The sequence below is a fragment of the Thalassophryne amazonica genome, chromosome 4, assembly GCF_902500255.1.
Source record: "Thalassophryne amazonica chromosome 4, fThaAma1.1, whole genome shotgun sequence".
Taxonomy (NCBI): domain Eukaryota; kingdom Metazoa; phylum Chordata; class Actinopteri; order Batrachoidiformes; family Batrachoididae; genus Thalassophryne; species Thalassophryne amazonica.
The window spans coordinates 109,347,538-109,372,580 of NC_047106.1; the positions used below are offsets into that span (position 1 = coordinate 109,347,538).

General features: G+C 40.0%; 1 protein-coding gene across 3 annotated transcripts in view; it reads right to left on the reverse strand.

The window, feature by feature from the left end:
- trpc4b (transient receptor potential cation channel, subfamily C, member 4b) overlaps window positions 1-25,043 on the reverse strand; it is a 78,461-nt gene that overhangs the window by 15,947 nt on the left and 37,471 nt on the right. For all 3 annotated transcript variants that reach the window (XM_034168409.1, XM_034168408.1, XM_034168407.1), the window contains exons 4-5: window positions 13,049-13,385; window positions 12,816-12,955 (exon numbers count right to left, since the gene is read on the reverse strand). In XM_034168409.1, coding sequence (XP_034024300.1) covers window positions 12,816-12,955; window positions 13,049-13,385 — 477 coding nt within the window. The remainder of the gene's footprint in view (window positions 1-12,815; window positions 12,956-13,048; window positions 13,386-25,043) is intronic.

A 25,043-nucleotide genomic window follows, 5' to 3' on the forward strand; every position in this document is an offset into this window, starting at 1 on the left:
AGGCTCAAACTGCCGGTCACTCTGTTAATGCTACATTCCTATCTAATGGCTGCACTTACATAAGAAAAGGTGGCCTAATGAGTTCTAAATTACCCCAGCAGTGCCATTTGGCACCACTCTGGTAGTTCTACTGTTAAAGTGCTTTACATACCAATGCCTCACATTCATCCTGATGTCAGGGTGCTGCCATACAAGGTACTCACTACACACCAGGAGCAAATTGGGGATTAAGGACCTTATCCAAGGGCCCTTAGTGATTTTCTGATTTTCTGGTCAGGCTGGGATTTGAATCGAGGATCCTCTGGTCTCAAGCCCAATGCTTAGCCACTCGACCATCACCTCCCCTACACTTGCATAAAATGCTTATGTATGCCCTGACATGATCACATGGGGGCCGGATAGTCAAGTCTGAGCGCAATCAGCACAGCAAGCTGCCCCCCAGCTGCTGACCAGAGACTCACTGACAGCTACAAATGACAGCTCAGTGCACACGACGTGTCACATTTAAAACACAGAGACCACAGCCAGGATAGGTATATTAATAAGTACTACACTACCTACATATACACAGTGGTGGGCACAGATAACCAAAAAATTAACTTCGATAACAGATAATCAGATAACTGAAAATTTATCTTTGATAAAGATAAACCAATGAACTACCCAAAAATGTATCGGAAGTTACAGATAACCGATAAATTCCAGTGTTGTCTCTGGTACATTTGCAACTACTAACAAGCTGAATTTGAGTTTTAACACCACGATCACATTTGGAAGCGATATAAGACTCAAACAATGAGTCAGCATTTCTATGTTTGAACATGCTACCCCCTGCTAGAAGCTACACGGGTGAAGCACTGAAGCACCCTGAGAGCAATCACAAAGCCAGCTCTCTACCAATCGAAATGCTCCGGTCAGGCGGAGGTCTTGAAAAATAAAGGCATCCTGACTTATGGTTTTCAATTTTCAATTTTCAATTTTTTTCAATTTTTTTTTTTATATAGCGCCAAATCACAACAAACAGTTGCCCCAAGGCGCTTTATATTGTAAGGCAAGGCCATACAATAATGATGTAAAACCCCAACGGTCAAAACGACCCCCTGTGAGCAAGCACTTGGCTACAGTGGGAAGGAAAAACTCCCTTTTAACAGGAAGAAACCTCCAGCAGAACCAGGCTCAGGGAGGGGCAGTCTTCTGCTGGGACTGGTTGGGGCTGAGGGAGAGAACCAGGAAAAAGACATGCTGTGGAGGGGAGCAGAGATCGATCACTAATGATTAAATGCAGAGTGGTGCATACAGAGCAAAAAGAGAAAGAAACAGTGCATCATGGGAACCCCCCAGCAGTCTACGTCTATAGCAGCATAACTAAGGGATGGTTCAGGGTCACCTGATCCAGCCCTAACTATAAGCTTTAGCAAAAAGGAAAGTTTTAAGCCTAATCTTAAAAGTAGAGAGGGTGTCTGTCTCCCTGATCTGAATTGGGAGCTGGTTCCACAGGAGAGGAGCCTGAAAGCTGAAGGCTCTGCCTCCCATTCTACTCTTACAAACCCTAGGAACTACAAGTAAGCCTGCAGTCTGAGAGCGAAGCGCTCTATTGGGGTGATATGGTACTACGAGGTCCCTAAGATAAGATGGGACCTGATTATTCAAAACCTTATAAGTAAGAAGAAGAATTTTAAATTCTATTCTAGAATTAACAGGAAGCCAATGAAGAGAGGCCAATATGGGTGAGATATGCTCTCTCCTTCTAGTCCCCGTCAGCACTCTAGCTGCAGCATTTTGAATTAACTGAAGGCTTTTTAGGGAACTTTTAGGACAACCTGATAATAATGAATTACAATAGTCCAGCCTAGAGGAAATAAATGCATGAATTAGTTTTTCAGCATCACTCCGAGACAAGACCTTTCTGATTTTAGAGATATTGCGTAAATGCAAAAAAGCAGTCCTACATATTTGTTTAATATGCACTTTGAATGACATATCCTGATCAAAAATGACTCCAAGATTTCTCACAGTATTACTAGAGGTCAGGGTAATGCCATCCAGAGTAAGGATCTGGTTAGACACCATGTTTCTAAGATTTGTGGGGCCAAGAACAATAACTTCAGTTTTATCTGAGTTTAAAAGCAGGAAATTAGAGGTCATCCATGTCTTTATGTCTGTAAGACAATCCTGCAGTTTAGCTAATTGGTGTGTGTCCTCTGGCTTCATGGATAGATAAAGCTGGGTATCATCTGCGTAACAATGAAAATTTAAGCAATACCGTCTAATAATACTGCCTAAGGGAAGCATATATAAAGTGAATAAAATTGGTCCTAGCACAGAACCTTGTGGAACTCCATAATTAACTTTAGTCTGTGAAGAAGATTCCCCATTTACATGAACAAATTGTAATCTATTAGACAAATATGATTCAAACCACCGCAGCGCAGTGCCTTTAATACCTATGGCATGCTCTAATCTCTGTAATAAAATTTTATGGTCAACAGTATCAAAAGCAGCACTGAGGTCTAACAGAACAAGCACAGAGATGAGTCCACTGTCCGAGGCCATAAGAAGATCATTTGTAACCTTCACTAATGCTGTTTCTGTACTATGATGAATTCTAAAACCTGACTGAAACTCTTCAAATAGACCATTCCTCTGCAGATGATCAGTTAGCTGTTTTACAACTACCCTTTCAAGAATTTTTGAGAGAAAAGGAAGGTTGGAGATTGGCCTATAATTAGCTAAGATAGCTGGGTCAAGTGATGGCTTTTTAAGTAATGGTTTAATTACTGCCACCTTAAAAGCCTGTGGTACATAGCCAACTAACAAAGATAGATTGATCATATTTAAGATCGAAGCATTAAATAATGGTAGGGCTTCCTTGAGCAGCCTGGTAGGAATGGGGTCTAATAAACATGTTGATGGTTTGGATGAAGTAACTAATGAAAATAACTCAGACAGAACAATCGGAGAGAAAGAGTCTAACCAAATACCGGCATCACTGAAAGCAGCCAAAGATAACGATACGTCTTTGGGATGGTTATGAGTAATTTTTTCTCTAATAGTTAAAATTTTGTTAGCAAAGAAAGTCATGAACTCATTACTAGTTAAAGATAATGGAATACTCAGCTCAATAGAGCTCTGACTCTTTGTCAGCCTGGCTACAGTGCTGAAAAGAAACCTGGGGTTGTTCTTATTTTCTTCAATTAGTGATGAGTAGAAAGATGTCCTAGCTTTACGGAGGGCTTTTTTATAGAGCAACAGACTCTTTTTCCAGGCTAAGTGAAGATCTTCTAAATTAGTGAGACGCCATTTCCTCTCCAACTTACGGGTTATCTGCTTTAAGCTACGAGTTTGAGAGTTATACCATGGAGTCAGACACTTCTGATTTAAAGCTCTCTTTTTCAGAGGAGCTACAGCATCCAAAGTTGTCTTCAATGAGGATGTAAAACTATTGACGAGATACTCTATCTCCCTTACAGAGTTTAGGTAGCTACTCTGCTCTGTGTTGGTATATGGCATTAGAGAACATAAAGAAGGAATCATATCCTTAAACCTAGTTACAGCGCTTTCTGAAAGACTTCTAGTGTAATGAAACTTATTCCCTACTGCTGGGTAGTCCATCAGAGTAAATGTAAATGTTATTAAAAAATGATCAGACAGAAGGGAGTTTTCAGGGAATACTGTTAAGTCTTCTATTTCCATACCATAAGTCAGAACAAGATCTAAGATATGATTAAAGTGGTGGGTGGACTCATTTACTTTTTGAGCAAAGCCAATAGAGTCTAATAATAGATTAAATGCAGTGTTGAGGCTGTCATTCTCAGCATCTGTGTGGATGTTAAAATCGCCCACTATAATTATCTTATCTGAGCTAAGCACTAAGTCAGACAAAAGGTCTGAAAATTCACAGAGAAACTCACAGTAACGACCAGGTGGACGATAGATAATAAATAAAACTGGTTTTTGGGACTTCCAATTTGGATGGACAAGACTAAGAGACAAGCTTTCAAATGAATTAAAGCTCTGTCTGGGTTTTTGATTAATTAATAAGCTGGAATGGAAGATTGCTGCTAATCCACCGCCCCGGCCCGTGCTACGAGCATTCTGACAGTTAGTGTGACTCGGGGGTGTTGACTCATTTAAACTAACATATTCATCCTGCTGTAACCAGGTTTCTGTTAGGCAGAATAAATCAATATGTTGATCAATTATTATATCATTTACCAACAGGGACTTAGAAGAGAGAGACCTAATGTTTAATAGACCACATTTAACTGTTTTAGTCTGTGGTGCAGTAGAAGGTGCTATATTATTTTTTCTTTTTGAATTTTTATGCTTAAATAGATTTTTGCTGGTTATTGGTAGTCTGGGAGCAGGCACCGTCTCTACGGGGATGGGGTAATGAGGGGATGGCAGGGGGAGAGAAGCTGCAGAGAGGTGTGTAAGACTACAACTCTTTTTTTTTGTGTGAATACTGATAGAATAACTCCATTAATGTCAATTCTGTTATTTGTACAAAGTTAAAATATAACATATATCTTTTAATGTTGAATAATGCACTAATTCTGAGGTTTTGTAACACACACAGACAGATCGCAAAGGATTCTGGGTAAAATGTGCCTCTGCTAAACACTGATTGGTTCAATCATTCATTATGTAAACCAACACGTTAATGTGACGTGTGTCGTGTGTTGGTGTTTACAGATAATTGAGATAAATGTGCTTGTAAAATATTCCATTTTTTATTTGTAAAAACAGGCATTTTTACGGAGCCCTGGAAGTATCATCGCAAAATGTTTTACATGTGGAGAGAATGTGCGCACGATTTATGATGTTGTAAAACGTGCACTCAATATTGACACATAAATGTTGGCTTTACACTGTGCGAGAGAATTTTTTGGACCGAGTTTCAGGTTAATCACACGTCCTGCATCGTGTAGTGTACATGGAGTAACAAGCTGCATTTAACATCAGACGACCACCTCCTGATCGCCGATCGTATGGTCGAATGAAAATCAAACCTGTTTGATATTATTATGGTCGGCCGTCGTGAGGGTATCCTGCGGCTAAGGGGCTACAAGCGTCCAACCACTCACACTGTGCCTGTGCAAACACCACAGAGCTGTCTTGTAATGTTTTTGTTGTTGTTGTTTTGTTTTTAAACTTAATTTGTAAAAAAAATAAATAAATAAAAAATAAAAATACGGCCATGAACACCAGTGGCCAGTAGATGGCAGTAGAGTCCTTGAAATCTTTCCAAAACAAAATCCGAGATAATCTGTCTGCTACATTTAAGATGCGTGGAATTTAACAAACGCAAATACAATAACGTCTATAAACCCAGAGAATATATTCACGAGAGTTTCAGGCACTAGAGTTTAATGCTGCTGTCCGTGGAGCCTGAACAGTGTGTCTGAAATGCATTTGTCCTGTCGTGAACACCCTGTCCTACCCATAATTCACTGCTGGGCTCAGCATGTACTCACAAAACCTTAAAAATTAGCACATTATTTTAAAACTAAAACATATATCTGATATTTTCACTTTATAAAACTTCAGACATGACAGTAATTTTAAATAACTTGTCCAAAATTAGTTTTGTTAAAATTGGAACCATAAGTTAAAAATGTATGCCTCTGGATGACTTGGGTGATATTGCCAGCACATCAGTATGGTGTTAAAGGAAATGAGTTTTTTTTGTGTGTGTGTGTGACTAGTTCTCCTTTGCCTGCAGAGGTAGAGTGGTTTTTCCTGGAAGTATTTCGCTACTGTTTGCAGAGGATAGAACTATATACATCTGTTAGGAAACTTTTGACAGGTAGGTCTCACCTGATATTTAAAAATATTTGCTGTTGTTTAGCTGGGTTTACTGCGTTATCAGTCTAAACGTTATCAGGGGACAATTCATCGGAAGATAATTAGTCCGATAATGGTTTTTAAAGTTATCTTTAAGTTATCTAAAATGATAATCCGATAACAAAAACATTATCTTCGATAATGATCTGTTATCGGATTATCGGAAGTGTGCCCACCACCGCATATACAGTTACATAAATAACTAAAAAAGCAAAGAAAGAAAAAGAAGAGAGTGAAACATTGGTGTGGTACTGAACTGACTGGGGGTGTGGCCTCCGACAGCAGCAGCTGTTGAAATCTCTGGTTCTGGACGTCACGGCTGCCCACCCGGAAGCGAACATTTGCAAACATCAAACAAATGTTCATAGAATGTTTGTTTACTGTTCAGCAAGTTTGTGAATGTTCATGTAATGTTTGTGATGTTTGTCTGTTTGAATGGAGGCGAACATTTGTGAACATCAACTAAACGTTCATAGAATGTTCATTTACTGTTCAGCAAGTTTGCGAACATTCATATAATGTTTGCGATGTTTATCTAATGTTTGCATGGAAGCAAACAGACAAACGTAAGGAAACATTAGCAAAAATCAATCAAATGTTCATAGAATGTATGCTTAATGTTCAACATTCACATAATGTTCATGTTGTATGTGTAAAGCTTGCCTCTAAATAAAAGTGTGTATGTGTGTGTGTGTGTGTGTGTGTGTATGTATATATATATATATATATATATATATATATATATATATATATATATATATATAAAATTTAACATTATAGGAAAACATTAAATATCATTTACGACATACAGAAAGTTAATGTTGGACTCCATTTAAATTATGTGTGCAAACATAGGTAAAATGAACAATAGGAAATAATTTAAGCACTCTACCATGGTAACGAAGAATTTGTCGATTTATGATTTATTCAGGCCTACTGAATATACTGTATAATTTCAAGATTACTGTAATAAAATGACAGAGCTAACGCCGAAACATGCACTCTGTTAATTGAAATATTAATTTTTGCAAAATAATTTACATCACTACAGACTGTGACTGTCAGCTACCAAAATATGTTTTTTATGGAAACAGATTGCAATGGCGTTTTATCCAGACGTTCCACTGTAATAATTGGGTCAGAACGTCTGAAACACTATAGTGCTTTATTTTAAAACATGTTTGACCAACATTATCAGAGGATACAATTCAAATGAATTCATTTTATTTAAAGTAGTTTGTGTACATAGATCTATTTACTATTAAATTATTTTGTTAACAATATGCTTGCTGCTTCACAGTTGCTTGCAGTGCTACTCACTCACCAGTTGGTGGCAGTAGTGCACCGAGTTGGGTTAAAACCCACTGTTTAACAGAGCAGAAGAAGAAGACTTAGCTGAGTTACAGCACTTAACTCCGTTCTGTTTTAGCAAATAGAAGTTTGTGTTCCACAAATTAATTTGCCTGTTCAGTCTCTATACTATGATTAAGAGACCACTGAGAGCAGAAGAGGAGACTAACGCTGGACGCTCGTCGACTGGGATTCCTCACAAAGAACCACCACATAGCTACCCATGAGGTAGCAGCTAGCTTCAAATGGCTGGGCCTTTGTGCCGTGATATCGACGCTGTGAATATCAAAAGAAGGTAACGGAACCTGATGGACAAGTTGGGACATGTCCAGCTCTCCACAATTTCTCTTATACTCACTCGACTGGTAAGCACTGAAAGCCGAGATAGACATGTCAAAACATGTCCTCTAACACTCTGAAATGGCGGTGTTTGTCTCGCTTCATCAGCGAATCGGTCGTGATGCGCGAAGTCTCCACGTGGCTTTCCATGACAGAATCTCTTTTAAAAGTGAAATCTGCCAGAAAATGGCTGATGTCCAGCTGTTGTGATAACCAGAGAAAGAGCACACGACGGTCTCGTATCCACAGAGCCATCCGTTTAGAAATGATCCAGTGGTTTGTGCCGCGTCGTCGGAGCGCGGCGCACCGACCGTCCTTAAAGCAGTCCTAAAAGCTGTAGTAAAAGTCCTTATTCTCTGTGAAGCCCGTAAAATTTTCACCGAAAGCCAGATAAATTTTTCGAATGGTTTCCAGGTGCCAGTCTCTAACAGCTTCTGAAAAAATTCTGATGGAAAAAAAGTCCTTTTCATTCCGCCATTTCCAGACAATGAAAATCTGACGAGGGGGCGGGACCACTCCTTCTCAAGGTGTGCTCACAGGTGAATGACGTCACCAACAGGCGTGGAAAAACTCATGCATGCGCACGAGGGTTCAAGCATGTCTGACGTAAAAACATATGAATGAAATCCATATAGTTTTTGAAAAAAATAAAAAGGTACGATACTTTATTGACAGACCTCGTATCAAAGCTTATGAGCAGATTAGCAGCAGCATTTAATTTTCCTTGTACATGGAATATTTTTGATAAAAATTTTATTTTACTTCCGGAGAAACTTTTTCTCTGGTGATCAAACATTAATTTAAATTAATTTTTTTTATTATTTTTGTTTTTTTTTTTTTATCATGAATTTCCTCAGGAAATTTTATTGTAATGTGTTTGTGTTAAAACTGTTCAATTTTGCTTTAAAAATTGTGTTCAATTATATTGTATCTGTCATACTTCTATGTGATAAAAACTTAGTGTTTTGTCATGTGAATTTCCTCAGGAAATTTATTGATTGTAATGTTTGTGTTAAACTGTTCAGTTTCGCTCTTAAAAATGTGTTCGGCAAGTTGCATTGTCGTATCTGACTAATGTCATACTGAGTCTTCAAATCTGTGATTAAAAACTTTATATTAATATTTTTCAGAGGAATTTTCTCAGGGAATTTGAGAGTAATGTTTGTTTTAAAACTGTCCACAGTTTTGCTCTTAAATATCGTAAAGTATTATTAACTGTATGTCGATGTAAGCTGAATTTATTTTTGCTCCTAAAATGTGTAGTTGGTTGTAGATCAATAGATGAAATTTTTTAGGTTTCATTATTATTTCTCGAAGATTTATTCTTATTTTGTCTGAACATCTTTTGGAGTAGTGTCGGTGGTATGCCATGTAAGAAATCTTTTGTAAAGTTGAAAATTTTTCATTTTATGTGCTTTTTTTTTTATTTCTGAGCATGTTTAATTCTGTAAAGATGAATTCCATCATTAAATCTGTAAGTGATTTCAAAAGTTTCTGCATTATTGATTTTATATGTGAATTCCATGAATACATTGCAAGTTACTATTTGAATAAAACCTGTTGAATTTTAAAACATTTATAAAGTTTGTTTTACGTCATTTTTAGTTCTCAATTGGAAAAATCACAAAAAAATTGTAGATATATTGAGCAGGAACATTGCACGAACATCATATGAACAAAGAATGAGGACAGGTAATGTCAGCATTCGAACATTCTACAAATGTTCATTTAATGTTCTGGTTCAACAGTTCACATGTTTGTGAACATTAAATGAACATTTGTAGAATGTTCAAATGCTAACATTAGCTGTCCTCATTCTTTGTTCATATGATGTTCATGCCATGTTTGCAAACGTTCTCATGCAAATGTTCAATGAACATTCAAAGAATGTTCAGTTTCCGGTTGGGTGGGGAACACGTACCGTGTTTGGACGAACATGACCTTACAACTGTCCACTGTGATGTGCGTGTGTCTGCTTGCTGTCCTCACGTGGACATACGAGGGCTGTCCATAAAGTATAGGTCCTTTTTATTTTTTTCAAAAACTATATGCATTTCATTCATATGTTTTTATGTCAGACATGCTTGAACCCTCGTGCGCATGCGTGAGTTTTTCCACGCCTGTCGGTGACGTCATTCGCCTGTGAGCACTCCTTGTGGTAAGAGTCGTCCAGCCCCTTGTCGGAATTCCTTTGTCTGAGAAGTTGCTGAGAGACTGGTGCTTTGTTTGATCAAAAATTTTTTTTAACCTGTGAGACACATCGAAGTGGACACGGTTCGAAAAATTAAGCTGGTTTTCGGTGAAAATTTTAACGGCTGATGAGACTTTGAGGTGATACTGTCGCTTTAAGGACTTCCCACGGAGCGAGACGTCGTGCAGCACTCCCAGGCGCCGTCATCAGCCTGTTTCAAGCTGAAAACCTCCACATTTCAGGCTCTATTGATCCAGGACGTCGTGAGAGAACAGAGAAGTTTCAGAAGAAGTCGGTTTCAGCATTTTATCCATATAGTTTTTGAAAAAAATAAAAAGGACCTATACTTTATGGACAGCCCTTGTACATAAAACATATATCGCTGTTGCGTCCGGCTGCAGCGAGCAAGTGCACGATGCGCACATTGACAGGCTGCCCCAGGTGAAATGATCAGTCAGATCATAACATTCAGCGGGCGATCTGAATGTCACATCACCCACGTGAGTTCTGTTCCACAATCCACAGTGTCTATCCTGTGGACACGTGGGTGGGGCCAGACATGCGCACGAGGCTGCTGTTCTCTCAAGATGTGTGGTCTGGTTGAATTGTGTGTCTTGTCGCATAAATTGACAGTTCCACGTCCCGACAATATTGTGCTGTAAATACAGCATGCACATGCAAATTTTAACTTTTTAAAATTGAAAAGACACTTATTGCTGTTGTATTTACATTCCTCGGTTGCTCGGTGGGAGACTTCAACGCGTTAAAGAGAGGCACGTCAACCCAACGGGGAGAGTTGTGAAAGTCTGGGTACAACCCCTGGCAAAAATTATGGAATCGGAGGATGTTCATTCCGTTGTTTAATTTTGTAGAAAAAAAGCAGATCACAGACATGACACAACACTAAAGCCATTTCAAATGGCAACTTTCTGGCTTTAAGAAACACTATAAGAAATCAAGAAAAAAAGATTGTGGCAGTCAGTAACGGTTACTTTTTTAGACCAAGCAGAGGAAAAAAATATGGAATCACTCAATTCTGAGGAAAAAAATTATGGAATCACCCTGTAAATTTTCATCCCCAAAACTAACACCTGCTCATTAGTCTGCATCTAAAAAGGAGTGAACACACCTTGGAGAGCTGTTGCACCAAGTGGACTGACATGAATCATGGCTCCAACACAAGAGATGTCAATTGAAACAAAGGAGAGGATTATCAAACTCTTAAAAGAGAGTAAATCATCACGCAATGTTGCAAAAGATGTTGGTTGTTCACAGTCAGCTGTGTCTAAACTCTGGACCAAATACAAACAACATGGGAAGGTTGTTAAAGGCAAACATACTGGTAGACCAAGGAAGACATCAAAGCGTCAAGACAGAAAACTTAAAGCAATATGTCTCAAAAATCGAAAAATGTACAACAAAACAAATGAGGAACGAATGGGAGGAAACTGGAGTCAACGTCTGTGACCAAACTGTAAGAAACCACCTAAAGGAAATGGGATTTACATACAGAAAAGCTAAACGAAAGGCATCATTAACACCTAAACAGAAAAAAACAAGGTTACAATGGGCTAAGGAAAAGCAATTGTGGACTGTGGATGACTGGATGAAAGTCATATTCAGTGATGAATCTCGAATCTGCATTGGGCAAGGTGATGATGCTGGAACTTTTGTTTGGTGCCTTTCCAATGACATTTATAAAGATGACTGCCTGAAGAGAACATGTAAATTTCCACAGTCATTGATGATATGGGGCTGCATGTCAGGTAAAGGCACTGGGGAGATGGCTGTCATTACATCATCAATAAATGCACAAGTTTATGTTGATATTTTGGACAATTGAAAGGATGTTTGGGGATGATGAAATCATTTTTCAAGATGATAATCTTGCCATAGAGCAAAAACTGCAAAAACATTCCTTGCAAAAAGACACATAGGGTCAATGTCATGGCATAGGGTCAATGTCAATGAGCAGATCTGATTTGATGCAGGTGTTCATTTGGGGGATGAAAATTTACAGGGTGATTCCATAATTTTTCCTCAGAATTGAGTGATTCCATATTTTTTTCCTCTGCTTGGTGTAAAAAAAGTAACCGTTACTGACTGCCACAATCTTTTTTTCTTCATTTCTTATAGTGTTTCTTAAAGCCAGAAAGTTGCCATTTGAAATGACTTTAGTTTTGTGTCATGTCTGTGATCTGCTTTTTTTCTACAAAATTAAACAACTGAATGAACATCCTCTGAGGCCGGTGATTCCATAATTTTTGCCAGGGGTTGTAGAGAGAACTGCGCATGCGCAGTTGCATGGAGAGCTGGCCTCTTGACAGGAATGACATCTCGTCAGAATACTGGCTGGACACCCTGGGCCAGCAGATGTAGACATGATAAGAGCACACTGCTTCATTTATGTCATGCCATGAATGTACATCTGTGACAATGGGTCATCTACAGAGGAACAGACAGTTTCTACTTGTATTGTTCACTCGCTAAGAGGGATTCAATAAAATGTGGTGTGTTTTTGTAGTGTGTGGTTTTATGTTGTTTTCTCCACAACAGAGGCACGATGTGGTGCAATATGTCCCAGCTGTTTGTTTTTTTTCTCCAGAGCAAGGGCAATTACAGCACTTTTTTACACCATCTAATTTTTTAAAATACGTTTATCTCTGTTGAATTAAGGCAGTTTACGCTCCTGTTATAGGACAGTGATGGTAGTGCAGTAGTAAAGTTTCTGTTAACCAGAGCTTTTGTAAATTGTAGGTTCAAATCCCGTGGATGGCATGTATTTTTTATTTTTATTTTTTTCCACAGCAGCTGTGCATTGCAGTTTGACACGCTCCAGCTGCTCGCGCTGTGTTCCTGCTGCGACGGTCATGCCATGCTGAAACCGTTGCAGCGGGATCATTCATGCCTGCCCAACCGTGTGTCCCTCCTGACGTCAGCTCGATGTTTTCATGGTTCGCTCATTCAGGCTGTTTCATTGTGATTCGCCCTGATTCTTACTTATTCGTGCTATGTGTGAAGGGGCCCTTAACAGCGTTTCTCTAAAATATTTGTTTGTTGCTGTCATATTTATTGCAGTTGACTATACCTTTACATAGGCAACAATCTTCAGTGAAATGGTTGCAAGATACAGTGAGTTCATTATAAAGTCCATTAAGTTCCACCAGTCGTCCATGTAGTCCTCAAAACCACCATCCCACATCTGTTTGATCTCTGTCCATATAAAACCTAGAAGAAAAAGAAATAAATCTCACAATGACCGTCCACAACAGCATACAGCTCACTGTAATAATACATCTCAGAGTGCATGTGTGTTGTCACCAAGGACCCATGGCAGGATCATCCACTCCACAGTGGTTGGCACTGGGCCCTGACGATTGGGATTTGAGTCTGCAATATGCTGCGAGGCCAAGAACAACAGGAAGAGGAACGTCAGGTAGGAAGCTGTGTGACAGATGAACTTGATGAAGGGTTTACGGATGAACATGCCATAGTGGCTCTTTGGAGATATCAGGTAGAAGATGGACAGGAGTGGAAAGAAGAGGCCTATCAATATGCATGTGAGGAGCTTCACTGCCCAGTGACGCTTCCTCCAGCCTGGGAACTCGTCATACCACCGTGATGCCAGCAGCTGCTGACAATTGGGCTGAGCAACAAACTGGAAGAAACAGAGAGAGTGAGAGGATAATTCAATATTAACTGCCCTTTATCTAGTATTTCATCAATTACAATAGAAAACAAGCATATAAAACAAGCTATTGTACATTACAATAGAGTATATGTGTGTAGTTTTTTAAAACATTTAATTCTTTTACCTGTAAACAATAAGGAGTCAGAGGTACAATGAAAGTATTACAAATATCTAAGAAAGTGCAGGAAAACAACACATATCATCAAGAAAGTGAGAAGAATAGAAGTATGTGGAAGAGTAACATGGAAAGGTCAAAGTAAAAGTGGATGCATAGAGTAATGGAAGACTTTAAAGGACATGTCGCCCTGAAATCACAACAATTTAGATTTAGGCTGTTAGTGGCAATCCTGTGATCCACTGGGACTACTTCCTGCACTTCTGTGACCGGTTTCAAAGTATATGGCAATCGCAACAAACAGCTATGGAGATGTCCAAAAACAAAGTACTCGTGAGTACTCGTGTGTTTTCGACACGTGACGTATGTAGTTACTAGAAGTGTCCCAGCGTGCACTTGAATGAAATGTATCTGCTAACGTTAAGAACGGAGGCACAGATTAATTTCAAAGTTTACGCAAGTGTGATGTTGTGTTATGATGACCCATTTTTAAGTGATAACTGTTTATTTTGATGCAGTCATGGTAAAAGGAGTAGCTGTGACAAGTTTTTTTGGCAGCTGCAGTAATTAGTCATTTATGCAACCTGTTAAAAGCAGTTAAGTGTTGTATATAACTGTGAAAAATCTAATAAATATATATATCTGTTTCATCATTATGCCTGTACAAATGTCACGGAGACATTCCATGTCCATTAAGCGGCAATAAACAGCTGACATGCAGGTTAAAACAGTGTAACAGCCGTTTTAACCCGCATGTCAGCTGTTTTTAAGGGATTATTCAACATTACTTCTCTTTTAAAAGTCCCTTATAGAGACTGACAGTTTTATGACATTTGAGAGAGTCTACAAGTTTAACAGTAAGTCTCTTCGGCTGCTGCCTTGTTTGCACTCGGGGTCGCTACAGCAAATCCAATTTGGATCTGCATATTGAATTGGCACAGGTTTTACACCGGATGCCCTTCCTGACGCAACTCCACATTACCCGGAGCCTTCTGAACTGAAACCAAGCGCATTAACCACTTGGCCACCACCCCTCGGTGGCTTAATACTGATTATATATTGTTCAAATTCAGCCAGACGTCTGTGTAAATTGGGGGTTAAAACAGCTGACACACACCCACACACACACACAAAGTAACAAAAAAGTACTTTCATTGAAAGAACACAAAGTAAAAGATGAAAAAAATAACATTCCACTCACCCCAATGTAAAGGTTTCCAAATAAGTCCACAACAAAAACAAGCCTTTACGCTTGCGCGTGATCGGAATTGTGATCACCAAACACGGAACAGTCCACTCGTCCTCACTTGGTTCCATAGCCAGAGAGCCATTTTCAAATTCCACTCAATGAGAGAATAATGTCCAGATCCACTTGCTGTCAGGTTGTGATTGGACATTATGCGCACGCCCACACATAATGTCCAATCGCAGCTCTACCTTGTGGCACATTAGAGAGTTCATTATATCCTGAAAATAGCATCTTCTGAGTTTTTCCAATATGCAACATACATCTGCGTGTCCAGGCATTTCCATGATCACAGCAGCTGTGACAAACAGCAGTGTCACCACACTTTAAGTTCCAAAATCCCACAGACTCTGAAAAAGTTAAGCGTTTTGGGGTGAAGTGTGTCGTCTCCTCTGTAAATCTGAGCTGCTGCTTTCAAAGAAAAGTTCTGAAACTTCGTTATCAGACATAACCACATTCGTTTCCTTCTATCTGTCTCTGTCTGGGAGGTTTCTGTTATGCTCTTAACTACGTCACATGTAGAGAAATGCCAAGAATTGCAGAGTGAGACTTTTCTGGAAATGCACCTGTTTCCTCGCTTCAGAAGAGGAATAAAAATACATCAAGAACCGCTAATTATGAGCGCATGTGTGCAGGGAGACTGACAGTCATGAGTATTTTGATGTTGTGTTGCTAACTGGGATGTTAAAATACATGCGACATGTCCTTTAAGGAAAAGTGACAGATTGGAGAAAAAGGTACAAGACAAGGGTGTATCACAAAATGACACTGACTCCACATTTGATTTAGAAAGTGCAAAATAGGTAACATTTTGCTTAATTTATAAATTATTTGTGCTAATCAATCGTTTCAGCCCTTCTTTACTGCACAAAACTGCAAAATTACCTGATAGCAATGCTAAAAAGCAAGCCTGCACTCTGGAAATAAAAAATAAGTTGAGTAGTCAATGACTGTCAAAATATTTATGAGATATTCTGGTACGTAATTATTGTATTTTCCTGTGTAGAAGTTTTACTTTTGTTTTTTGTTTGTTTTAAACTAGTTTGGGAGGTCCTGCAACTCATACTCCGGTCTGACTTGTAAACAGAAAAACATCATGTGTTCATCATTACTACTACTACTACTACTAATAATGACAACTATTTATACAAAGCTTTCCCATGAATGAAAGCATGAAACAAAATAAACTCCAATAAAAATTAAACTACAACAGTGCACAAAAGTCCGACATATACTCCAGATTCTAATCCAATTACATTTTTTTACGCAAATCTGATTGGTTAAGTGTGAGGGGTTTCAGACCGTATAATATCGGATTAATGGTGGCAAAATATTTGACCGTTTCAGATTTGGATGTATTAGTCCACGCCTTGACCAGTGTTCTGATGAGATGTCATTCCTGTCGAATGTCATTCCTGTCCTCCGCGCAACTGCTCATGCGCACTCGTGCAATATAGTCAGGACGCAGAACTGTCGATTTATGCGACAAAACACACAATTCAACAGAACACCGGCTGCATGCACTGCTAGTTGTTAGCACTGTTAGGTGAGAGCGAGAGAAAGTCGCGTACCAATGCTGCCGACGAAATGGGTAAATTTAAGCTACCATACGAAAGTACTGATGTGGATTCTGATACAGAATTACCATTTCACATTTGATGGATTTTCACATTTGATGGATTACTCCGTGCCCTGACTGCTGTTGAAGCAACGCTGCCTCGGCTTGATGGTAAGCCTCGCCGACTGAATTACCTACAGAAAAATAAAACCGTGCAAACGATGGAATTGAATTAGAATGGGAATAACCCCCTTGTGTCTGATGATTTGTGGACAGTCATGCTGTTATACGGCTGCAAATAGCTGTTTTACCAGCTCCACTTATGTGTCGCCAGTAAAGCTCTATTTGCGACTGTATAACCAGCATGAACGTCCGCAAATCATCAGACACAACAGGGTTATTCCCTAAATGTACATTGATACAAGCACAACTGTACTTACTTGTACATCCATTGTGTGTTGGTCTCAAATAGACGTGGCCAGGGGCAGTCGAGTGATATTGTGAGTAATCTGAAAGCAACTGCACTATAGACCAACAAAACCTGGTCTGAAGACCAGTGCAGTTCTTGCAGAGGGTACAATATTCAGATACCGCACACGTACACAGTGTTTGTATGCACTACAAAACTGAATATAAAAACAATCATTAAATGAAATAAAAGTAAATGTTTGGAAAAATACAAAACCTCGCAATATTTCTTCACTGCTTCACCCCAGGGAACTTTTGTGACCGCAGTATGCTGGCATGCAAGTACATATGCTCTCTTGAAAGACTCTCTTGAGTCTACTTTCTCAAGAGGAGTCAACTTGGTGCACTCAGGGGAGGACAGCTGACACACTGCTCTATTTATTTAATGTTATACCCAAAATATGTCAATGATTAATTTAAGAAATAAATATAATCCCTTTACACCCTGTTTTGGAATCAGATTATCTCATCAATAGATAACAAATCAAAGTGGACACATTCCAAATTGACTATAGAACTTCAAGATAGGGACCTTAATCTATTAATTCAAAAAATAAACCTGATTGATAGCACTGGTCAACAATGGTTTTGCTACCTGGTGAATATTAGCTGATATAAGGTATTTCAGGTATGCTGATTCCAAATCTGTAATCAGAATTTGTCTAGCACATCAGGTCCTTGAGTTATGCACATGCCAATATTTAGCTAATCTATTGCTATTACGGCGCTTCTCATGCAAATGTAGATTGTGTTAAAATTTTCTAATTTTAGAATAAAACAGAATTTAGCACTAATTTGGGTGATTCTGGGTTGCTGAATCCAAATATGGTAAAACAATTCAATCAATAAATTGCCAATATTGAGGGCCAACATTGCCAGAAATTTGTAAATTTTTTTATAATGATTGCTTTGATCAGTCTACAGATGAAAACCAAGTTTTTGTGGTGCATGTACATCAAGTGATGGAATACTGCTGGAGCACTGAACACACACACACACACACACACACACACACACACACACACACACACACACACACACACACACACACACACACACACACACACACACACACATATATATATATATATATATGATTAATCTAGCCTCAAAAATAGTTTGTTCAATGTTCTAAAATCAGAAATGCAAAATATGAAAAAAGAGACCTAGAGATATTTGGCAAATGCATCAAATCTAGCACACTGCAAATGTTTATGAGAAAGGAACAATCTATCAAAATCAAAATCAAGACGTGGCCGGAACGAGTCCAACACACAGTTGGAAAACACAATATAAAACACCAGGCATTGATTGATCCACAGAAAGTATACCTTCCTCCCCCACATATAAAACTTCTCCTCATCAAGAACTTTGTGAAGGCAATGGATCATAGCTCAGATGGCTTTAAATACCTGAAGCAAAAAATCTGGGGTAGTCCAAAGTGATGCCAAGCTTAAAGCTGGGATTTTTGATGGACCTCAAATACGTGAGCTTATTACAGACAAAGACTTTCCATCTAAGCTCAAGACCCCTTGAACTAAGAGCATGGGAATCATTTGTGCAAGTGGTACAGAATTTCTTGGGCAGCCACAAAGTATGAAGAACTAGTTGACAGTTTGCTCAAATCATACAAACACATGGGCTGCAGAATGTCACTTAAGATTCACTTCCTGCACTCTCATCTTGAGTTCTTTCCACCCAATTTGGGTGATGTGAGTGATGAGCATGGTGAAAGATTCCGGCAAGATATCTCTGAAATGGAGACCAGGTACCAGGGGCGTTATAATGCAAACATGATGGGTGACTACTGCTGGTTTCTACAGCGTGAAACGTCTGTGACCCACAAGCACAAGAGCAAGTGTTTGGCTCACTTTTGAACTGTTAAGACTAATTGTGGAGTGTATTAATTTGAGTTTCCTCATAATGATTGATATTTTGGTATCTGTGTAATTTTTTTTTTACCAGTTGTGTGTTCATTTCTAATAAAATCATTGAGAACAATTTGGCGACTGGCGTTTATTGGTATAGTCATATAACTCAAAATCTTGACGTGCTAGAGAAATTCTGTTTGCATATTTGAAATCAGCATACTCAAATTAGTCAAAAATCAGTTGTTTCTCTTCAGGTAGCAGACAAAAAGTTTTTTGTTTTTTTTTGTTGACCAGTGTAGCTGCAGCCTTGCTAATAAATTGGTAACATAATAAATAAATAAGCAGAAGGATTGACTGTGGGAGTTGTTCAACATAAAACTCATTCTCTAACCATTACAAAAACACCACGTGACTCATGTGCTACAAATTTTTTATAGGACGCCAATTTTGTGTGAAAACAAAACAGAAGTTTGAAGCCAATCAGTGCTGCATTTTTGTCTGTTTAGAGATGATGAAACGTGTATATGTTCTCTGCCTGCTGAGATTTCACACAAACATCTGCTGGACATCTGCAGCTAGTGATTGACGCATGTTTGAGTTTAACCAAGTTACGCCAAATGGATCCCATTAAAGAACTATAAAGCGCTGAACTGTGGGCGATGAGGTCATTTATCATCCGACAAATCCGACACTTTTAATGTTTCCTCTCCATCCTTCAGAGACACTGATGCTGACCGCAGCATGACAACAGGCAAACATTAACATCTGGATGGACCGGGTTTGTTCTGAGATCATCAGATGATATTTTTGAAAGGTGAAGCTGCTCCCCCCTCACCCCCCACCTGCCCCCACACGCCACCTCCACATCACATTCTGCACTTCACAAAGCATTCATTATGTGCGAAAGCACACACATAGTGATGCAATACAGTACCAACACAATTACATTTAACAAGTTCATTTGAATGATGCCTCCCTGATTCCAAAGTTAAATAACAAGTGGCCCAAATCTATTTTGCATAGACTACAGCAAGACAATAATGTCAGTTCCTGTCACTAACACTAGCAACTGAAATAAAATGCGATAACACAGTTCATGGGTCATCATAGGTCTGATTTACTGAAGTTTCGCAACTGTAAAAACATCTGCAAACACCATTTCACTCACAAATACACCTACATGCTGATTTACTATCAGCGCACATTGAAAATTGTGTCTGTCAAATGCTTCATGAATATACAATTTTGCTCTGGGTCCACCCGAGGGAACAAAATTGTGGGAGGAAATATGCAAAATATTTGCAGTTTGCACACACAACATGATTTATCAAGGTCTAAACGGAAATCTAGTGGGTGCTGATTGCATCTGCATTTTGCAAGTTTGATATTTTGGCATGAAATGATTATCTGATTGGGCTTTACACACTGCTGTTTCAGAACAGAGGACATACAGAATTAAAGTATTCATGGAACCAGAAGTAACTGTATAGTCTGTTAATCAACAATACACAAAGCTTGGGACCATACCCTTTTTACATCAATAAGGAAGCAGATAACATACATGAATTAATAAACTTTTGTCCAAAACATACAGTACCCCAGAATCAAAACACAGGAATTAATGAAAGAGCTGGAGGCATCACAGAGAAATGTAACATTATCTACCAAATTCTCTCATCATGACCAGCCAAGGAAGATGTTACGCAGATGGTGAGACACTTTTTTAAGGGATCAAAATACCTTTTGAGACAGCAACTCAAAATCCCAGTTTTCACCGACATAGCATTATTTGTTTTGAAACATGTCTCTGTTTTAAGAAATTTTAAAATAAATGTGACAAACTATGATGCTAGCCTCACAGCTAGGAGGTTCACTTCCAACCTGGTCCTTTCTGTATGGAGTTTGCATGATCTCTCCGTGTCTGTGTGGGTTCCCTCTGGACGCTCAGTCTTCCTCTCACTTCAGAAGACATGTAGGTTAGGCGAATTGACCGTAGGTGTGAATGAGTTTGTCTGTGTCGGCCCTGGGATAGACTGGAGGCCTATCCTACTGTGTACCCTGCCGCTTGCACAGTGACACCTTGGATGGGCTCCAACCAAAATGGATGGATGGAAAGTATGAAATGTCCCTTTGGAGTTGCATAGTGATCTGATTTTTATTTCACAGTGGTTAGGTATTATTTCTGTATTGCAATTCCCTGCCCAGTAAACATATGTATTTTATTCAATCAATAATAATAATAATAATAATAATAAATCAATATTTTGTAGTAGTGGGATGTTACTTTACTGACAGAAGCAACCTGATCTCATAGGAAGTTCATGATGGTATCACAAAAAGTGATTTACTTTATTTAGTTTGTCATACCGTCACAAAATGTCAGGCAGGGGAAGCATTGGGGTTATGGTTAGGGTTACTGTGAGGGTTAAAAATAATGACTGAAACTTGACCATGTCACAAAAATGTGAAGCATTTCATGACATATCATGGAAAAAAAAGCGTGAGACTGGGCTGACAGATGTTACCAGACATTTATTAGACATGAAGCTATATCAAGTGTAGTTAGGATTATTCTACTATTATACTTCCAACTAAATATAGCTTTTCTCATGTGAAAACCTATGATAAAGTATATTTGAAGATAAAAGAATTATGCTGCAGGTCAGACCGCTGAGTACCTGCCTCTGCACTGACATATCGTCTCCATTTGCTGTTAGTTATTTTCTAAACGACTGAAAGCTTAGTTTCATAAGGTTACTTTCAAATAAATGAATTTACATTAATCATATTTTCTGGAATATTACTAAAAAACATTATTATATATAAAACACATTATTCTTTTACAGGTGTGTGTGGGGGAACTGGGGATGATTATTTTTGGATGGCTAAAGTAGGGCATTAAAGAAAAGGTTTGAGTAACATTCAATTAAAGGAACATTTTACAGCTAATGTGGGTTTACCAAGAAGTGCTATTGGTGTGTGAATTACATGAACATGCTCAACACCTCAATGTAGTCTATTTAGTTCCTGAGCAGGGCTTTGAACCAGAATTTTTTTCCCAGCTGGTTGGTTCTGAATAGAAACATTATTTTAGCGTTTCTGGTTTTGGGTCCCTCCCCAAAACTGATCGAACCTGATAGAACCAAAAAAAAAAAATTGCGCCTGAACTGGTTAATAACATTCCAAGTCAGCTGTGGGACACTGAAAACCAGGCACATGCACAGATTGACCCCTAGTGGTGCTCAAGCATTTGCCCTTTTGCCCTGTTTGAGAAAAGTGCCCTTTCTGGAGCCCATTTTTTTTTTTTCATTCAGCAATATTTAACTATAACACAATGCATTGTCTTCCCTATAATTTTCATTTGCTTAATTAATTATTAAGATGCTATTGCCTTACGTACAATTTGTACGTGTTCAGTAAAGCCCCTCTATGCAGTCGGTCTGCTCTGTGTCAACCTGATCCCGTCAGATGTCAGAAGCTAAGCAGTGTGAGGCCTGGTTAGTACTTGGATGAGAGACCTCTTCGGAACACCAGGGGCTGTGTGTGTGTGTGTTTCTCCAGGTAAAACTGGAGTTGCTACAGGAAGGGCATCCGGTGTGAAACGTGCCAAATACCAATGCGGATCTGGCTGTATCCGCTGTGGCGACTCCGTTCAAATGGGAGCAGCTGAAAGGACAACAATAATGTCCCTCTATCAATCATCACGCCATCTGCAAGAGGGCGTGTGTGTATGTGTGTATGTGTACATGAGCTTTTAACAAGAGTGGAAGTTAGTTCTGAGTTAGCGGACGTTCGCATGCATGCTGACATCCGCAAAATGTCATGTGAATTACTCCAGAGGTGTTATCAGGTTCCAAAAACAGTGTTTTCAGTTTTAGAAGCGTTTATTTCTCACTAGCATTTACATAATATACGAGAAAGGTGTTATATTTAGCCAAAAAGGAAGCAAAGTTAGCAGCTAGCGATACCAGGAAATGACGTCACCATGCTAACATCTGTGAGATCATACGATAAAAATAGGAACAGAAAGTGACTTTCTAACCTATTAAAATGGGTCAAGGTTAGCCATCTTGGAACTTGTCCAAGGTCTGAGTCCTAAGACTGTTCCCAGTGAATTTGAACGCTCTCATAGTAGTAGGACTGGAGTTATGTTGAGCACAGTCAGATGGACGGACGAACGGACGCAAAGTTTTCACAAAACCCGGTGGTCATATTTCAGAATCAGAATCAGAATCAGAAGAAGTTTATTGCCATTGCCAATGAACAGGATTCAGAGACTAGGAATTTGCTTTGATATAATGGTGCAACATTAAGCAGAAAGCAATATAAAATGCTAAGATAAAATATAAAATATGTACTAAAATAAGATAAAATATAAGATAAAATATGAAATATGAAAGGCTGTGTGCAACAGAAAAACAGAAAACAGTGCAGTGGGAGGAGTGCAATTAAAAACCAAAGTACATTTGTCTAAAGTGACCCGTGATAAAATGATAAAGTGACAGCTTAGTGACAGTTAAGCTTAAGGTGACTCAGTTATGAGGTGTTCATGAGTCTAACGGCAGAGAGGAAGAAACTGTTCTTATGGCGGGAGGTTCTGGTCCGGATGGACCGTAGCCTCCTGCCCGAGGGGAGTGGTTCGAATAGACCGTGTGCAGGGTGAGAAGGGTCAGCTGTGATCAGACCTGCTCGGCCCAGAGTCCTGGAGATGTGCAGGTCGTGGAGAGATGGAAGGCTACAGCCAATCACCTTCTCAGCAGAGGCCACAATGCGCTGCAGTCTGTGTCTGTCCCTGGCTGTGGCCCTGGTGTACCACACCGTGATGGAGGAGCAGAGGATGGACTCGATGATGGCCGTTTAGAACTGCACCATCAGCTGGACAGGCAGCTTGGCCTTCTTCAGCTGCCGCAGGAAGTACATCCTCTGTTGGGCCTTCTTGATGAGGGAGCTGATGGTTGACTCCCACTTGAGGTCCTGGGTGATGGTGGTGCAGAGGAAGCGGTGACAGTCCACAGTGGTGATGGGGCTGTTGGTGAGGGCGAGGGAGGGTGGGGGGGCTGTGGCTTTCCTGAAGTCCATGATCATCTCCACTGTTTTCTGGGCGTTGAGCTCCAAGTTGTTGCTGCTGCACCAGGTCACCAGCCGGTCCACCTCCCTCCTGTAGGCAGACGCATCCCCATCCGAAATGAGTCCGATGAGGGTGGTGTCATCCACAAACTTGATGAGCTTTACAGAGTCGTGGCTGGAGGTGCAGCAGTTAGTGTACAGGGAGAAGAGCAGAGGGGAAAGGACACAGCCCTGTGGAGATCCTGTGCTGAGAGCCCGAGTGTTCGAGACATTCTTTCCCAGCCTCACACGCTGACTCCGGTCCGTAAGGAAGTCTGTGATCCACCTGCAGGTGGAGTCGGGCACGTGGAGCAGAGAAAGCTTGTCCTGGAGCAAAGCCGGAAGGATGGTGTTGAATGCAGAGCTGAAGTCCACAAACAGGATCCTAGCATAGGTTCCTGGGGAGTCCAGGTGCTGCAGGATGGAGTGCAGGGCCAGGTTTATGGCGTCATCTACAGACCTGTTGGCTCTGTAGGCAAACTGCAGGGGGTCCAGGAGTCGGGTCAGTGATGGACTTCAGGTGGGATAAAACCAGGCGTTCGAAGGTCTTCATGACTACAGACATGAGAGCCACAGGCCTGTAGTCATTAAGTCCAGTGACGCGTGGTTTCTTGGGGACTGGAAGTATGATGGAGGACTTGAAACAGACTGGAACATGACATGACTCCAGGGAGGTGTTGACGATCCCCGTGAAGACTGGGGCCAGCTCATCAGCGCAGTGTCTCAGGGTGGCAGGAGAGACACAGTCTGGGCCCGGGGCCTTACATGGATTCAGCCTTTTGAAATGTCTTCTCACGTCCTCCTCTTGGACCAAGAGGGCAGCGGGGGAGGGGGGAGGGCAGCGGTGAGAGGGGGGAGGTCCAGAGTGTTTGAATCCAGTTGTGTGTGGGGTGGGGAGGTGTGAGTTCATGTCTTCAAAACGTGAATAGAAGATGTTCAGGTCGTTGGCCAGCTTGAGGTCGTCAATATAATGAGGTGCTTTGGGTTTGTAGTTGGTGATCTCTTTCAACCCCCTCCACACAGAGGCCGAGTCGTTGGCAGAGAACCTTTGCTGCAGACGTGAACTGTACATGGATTTAGCCTTTGCCACCTCCTTGCTAAATCTGTACTTTGCACCTCTATAGCTGTCTCTGTCTCCTTCTCTGAAAGCCACCTCTTTCTGCTGACGGAGCTGCCGGAGTTTAGGTGTGAACCAGGGCTTGTCATTGTTATATCTCACCCTGGTGCACTGTGGGATGATGCTGTCTTCACAGAAATGAAT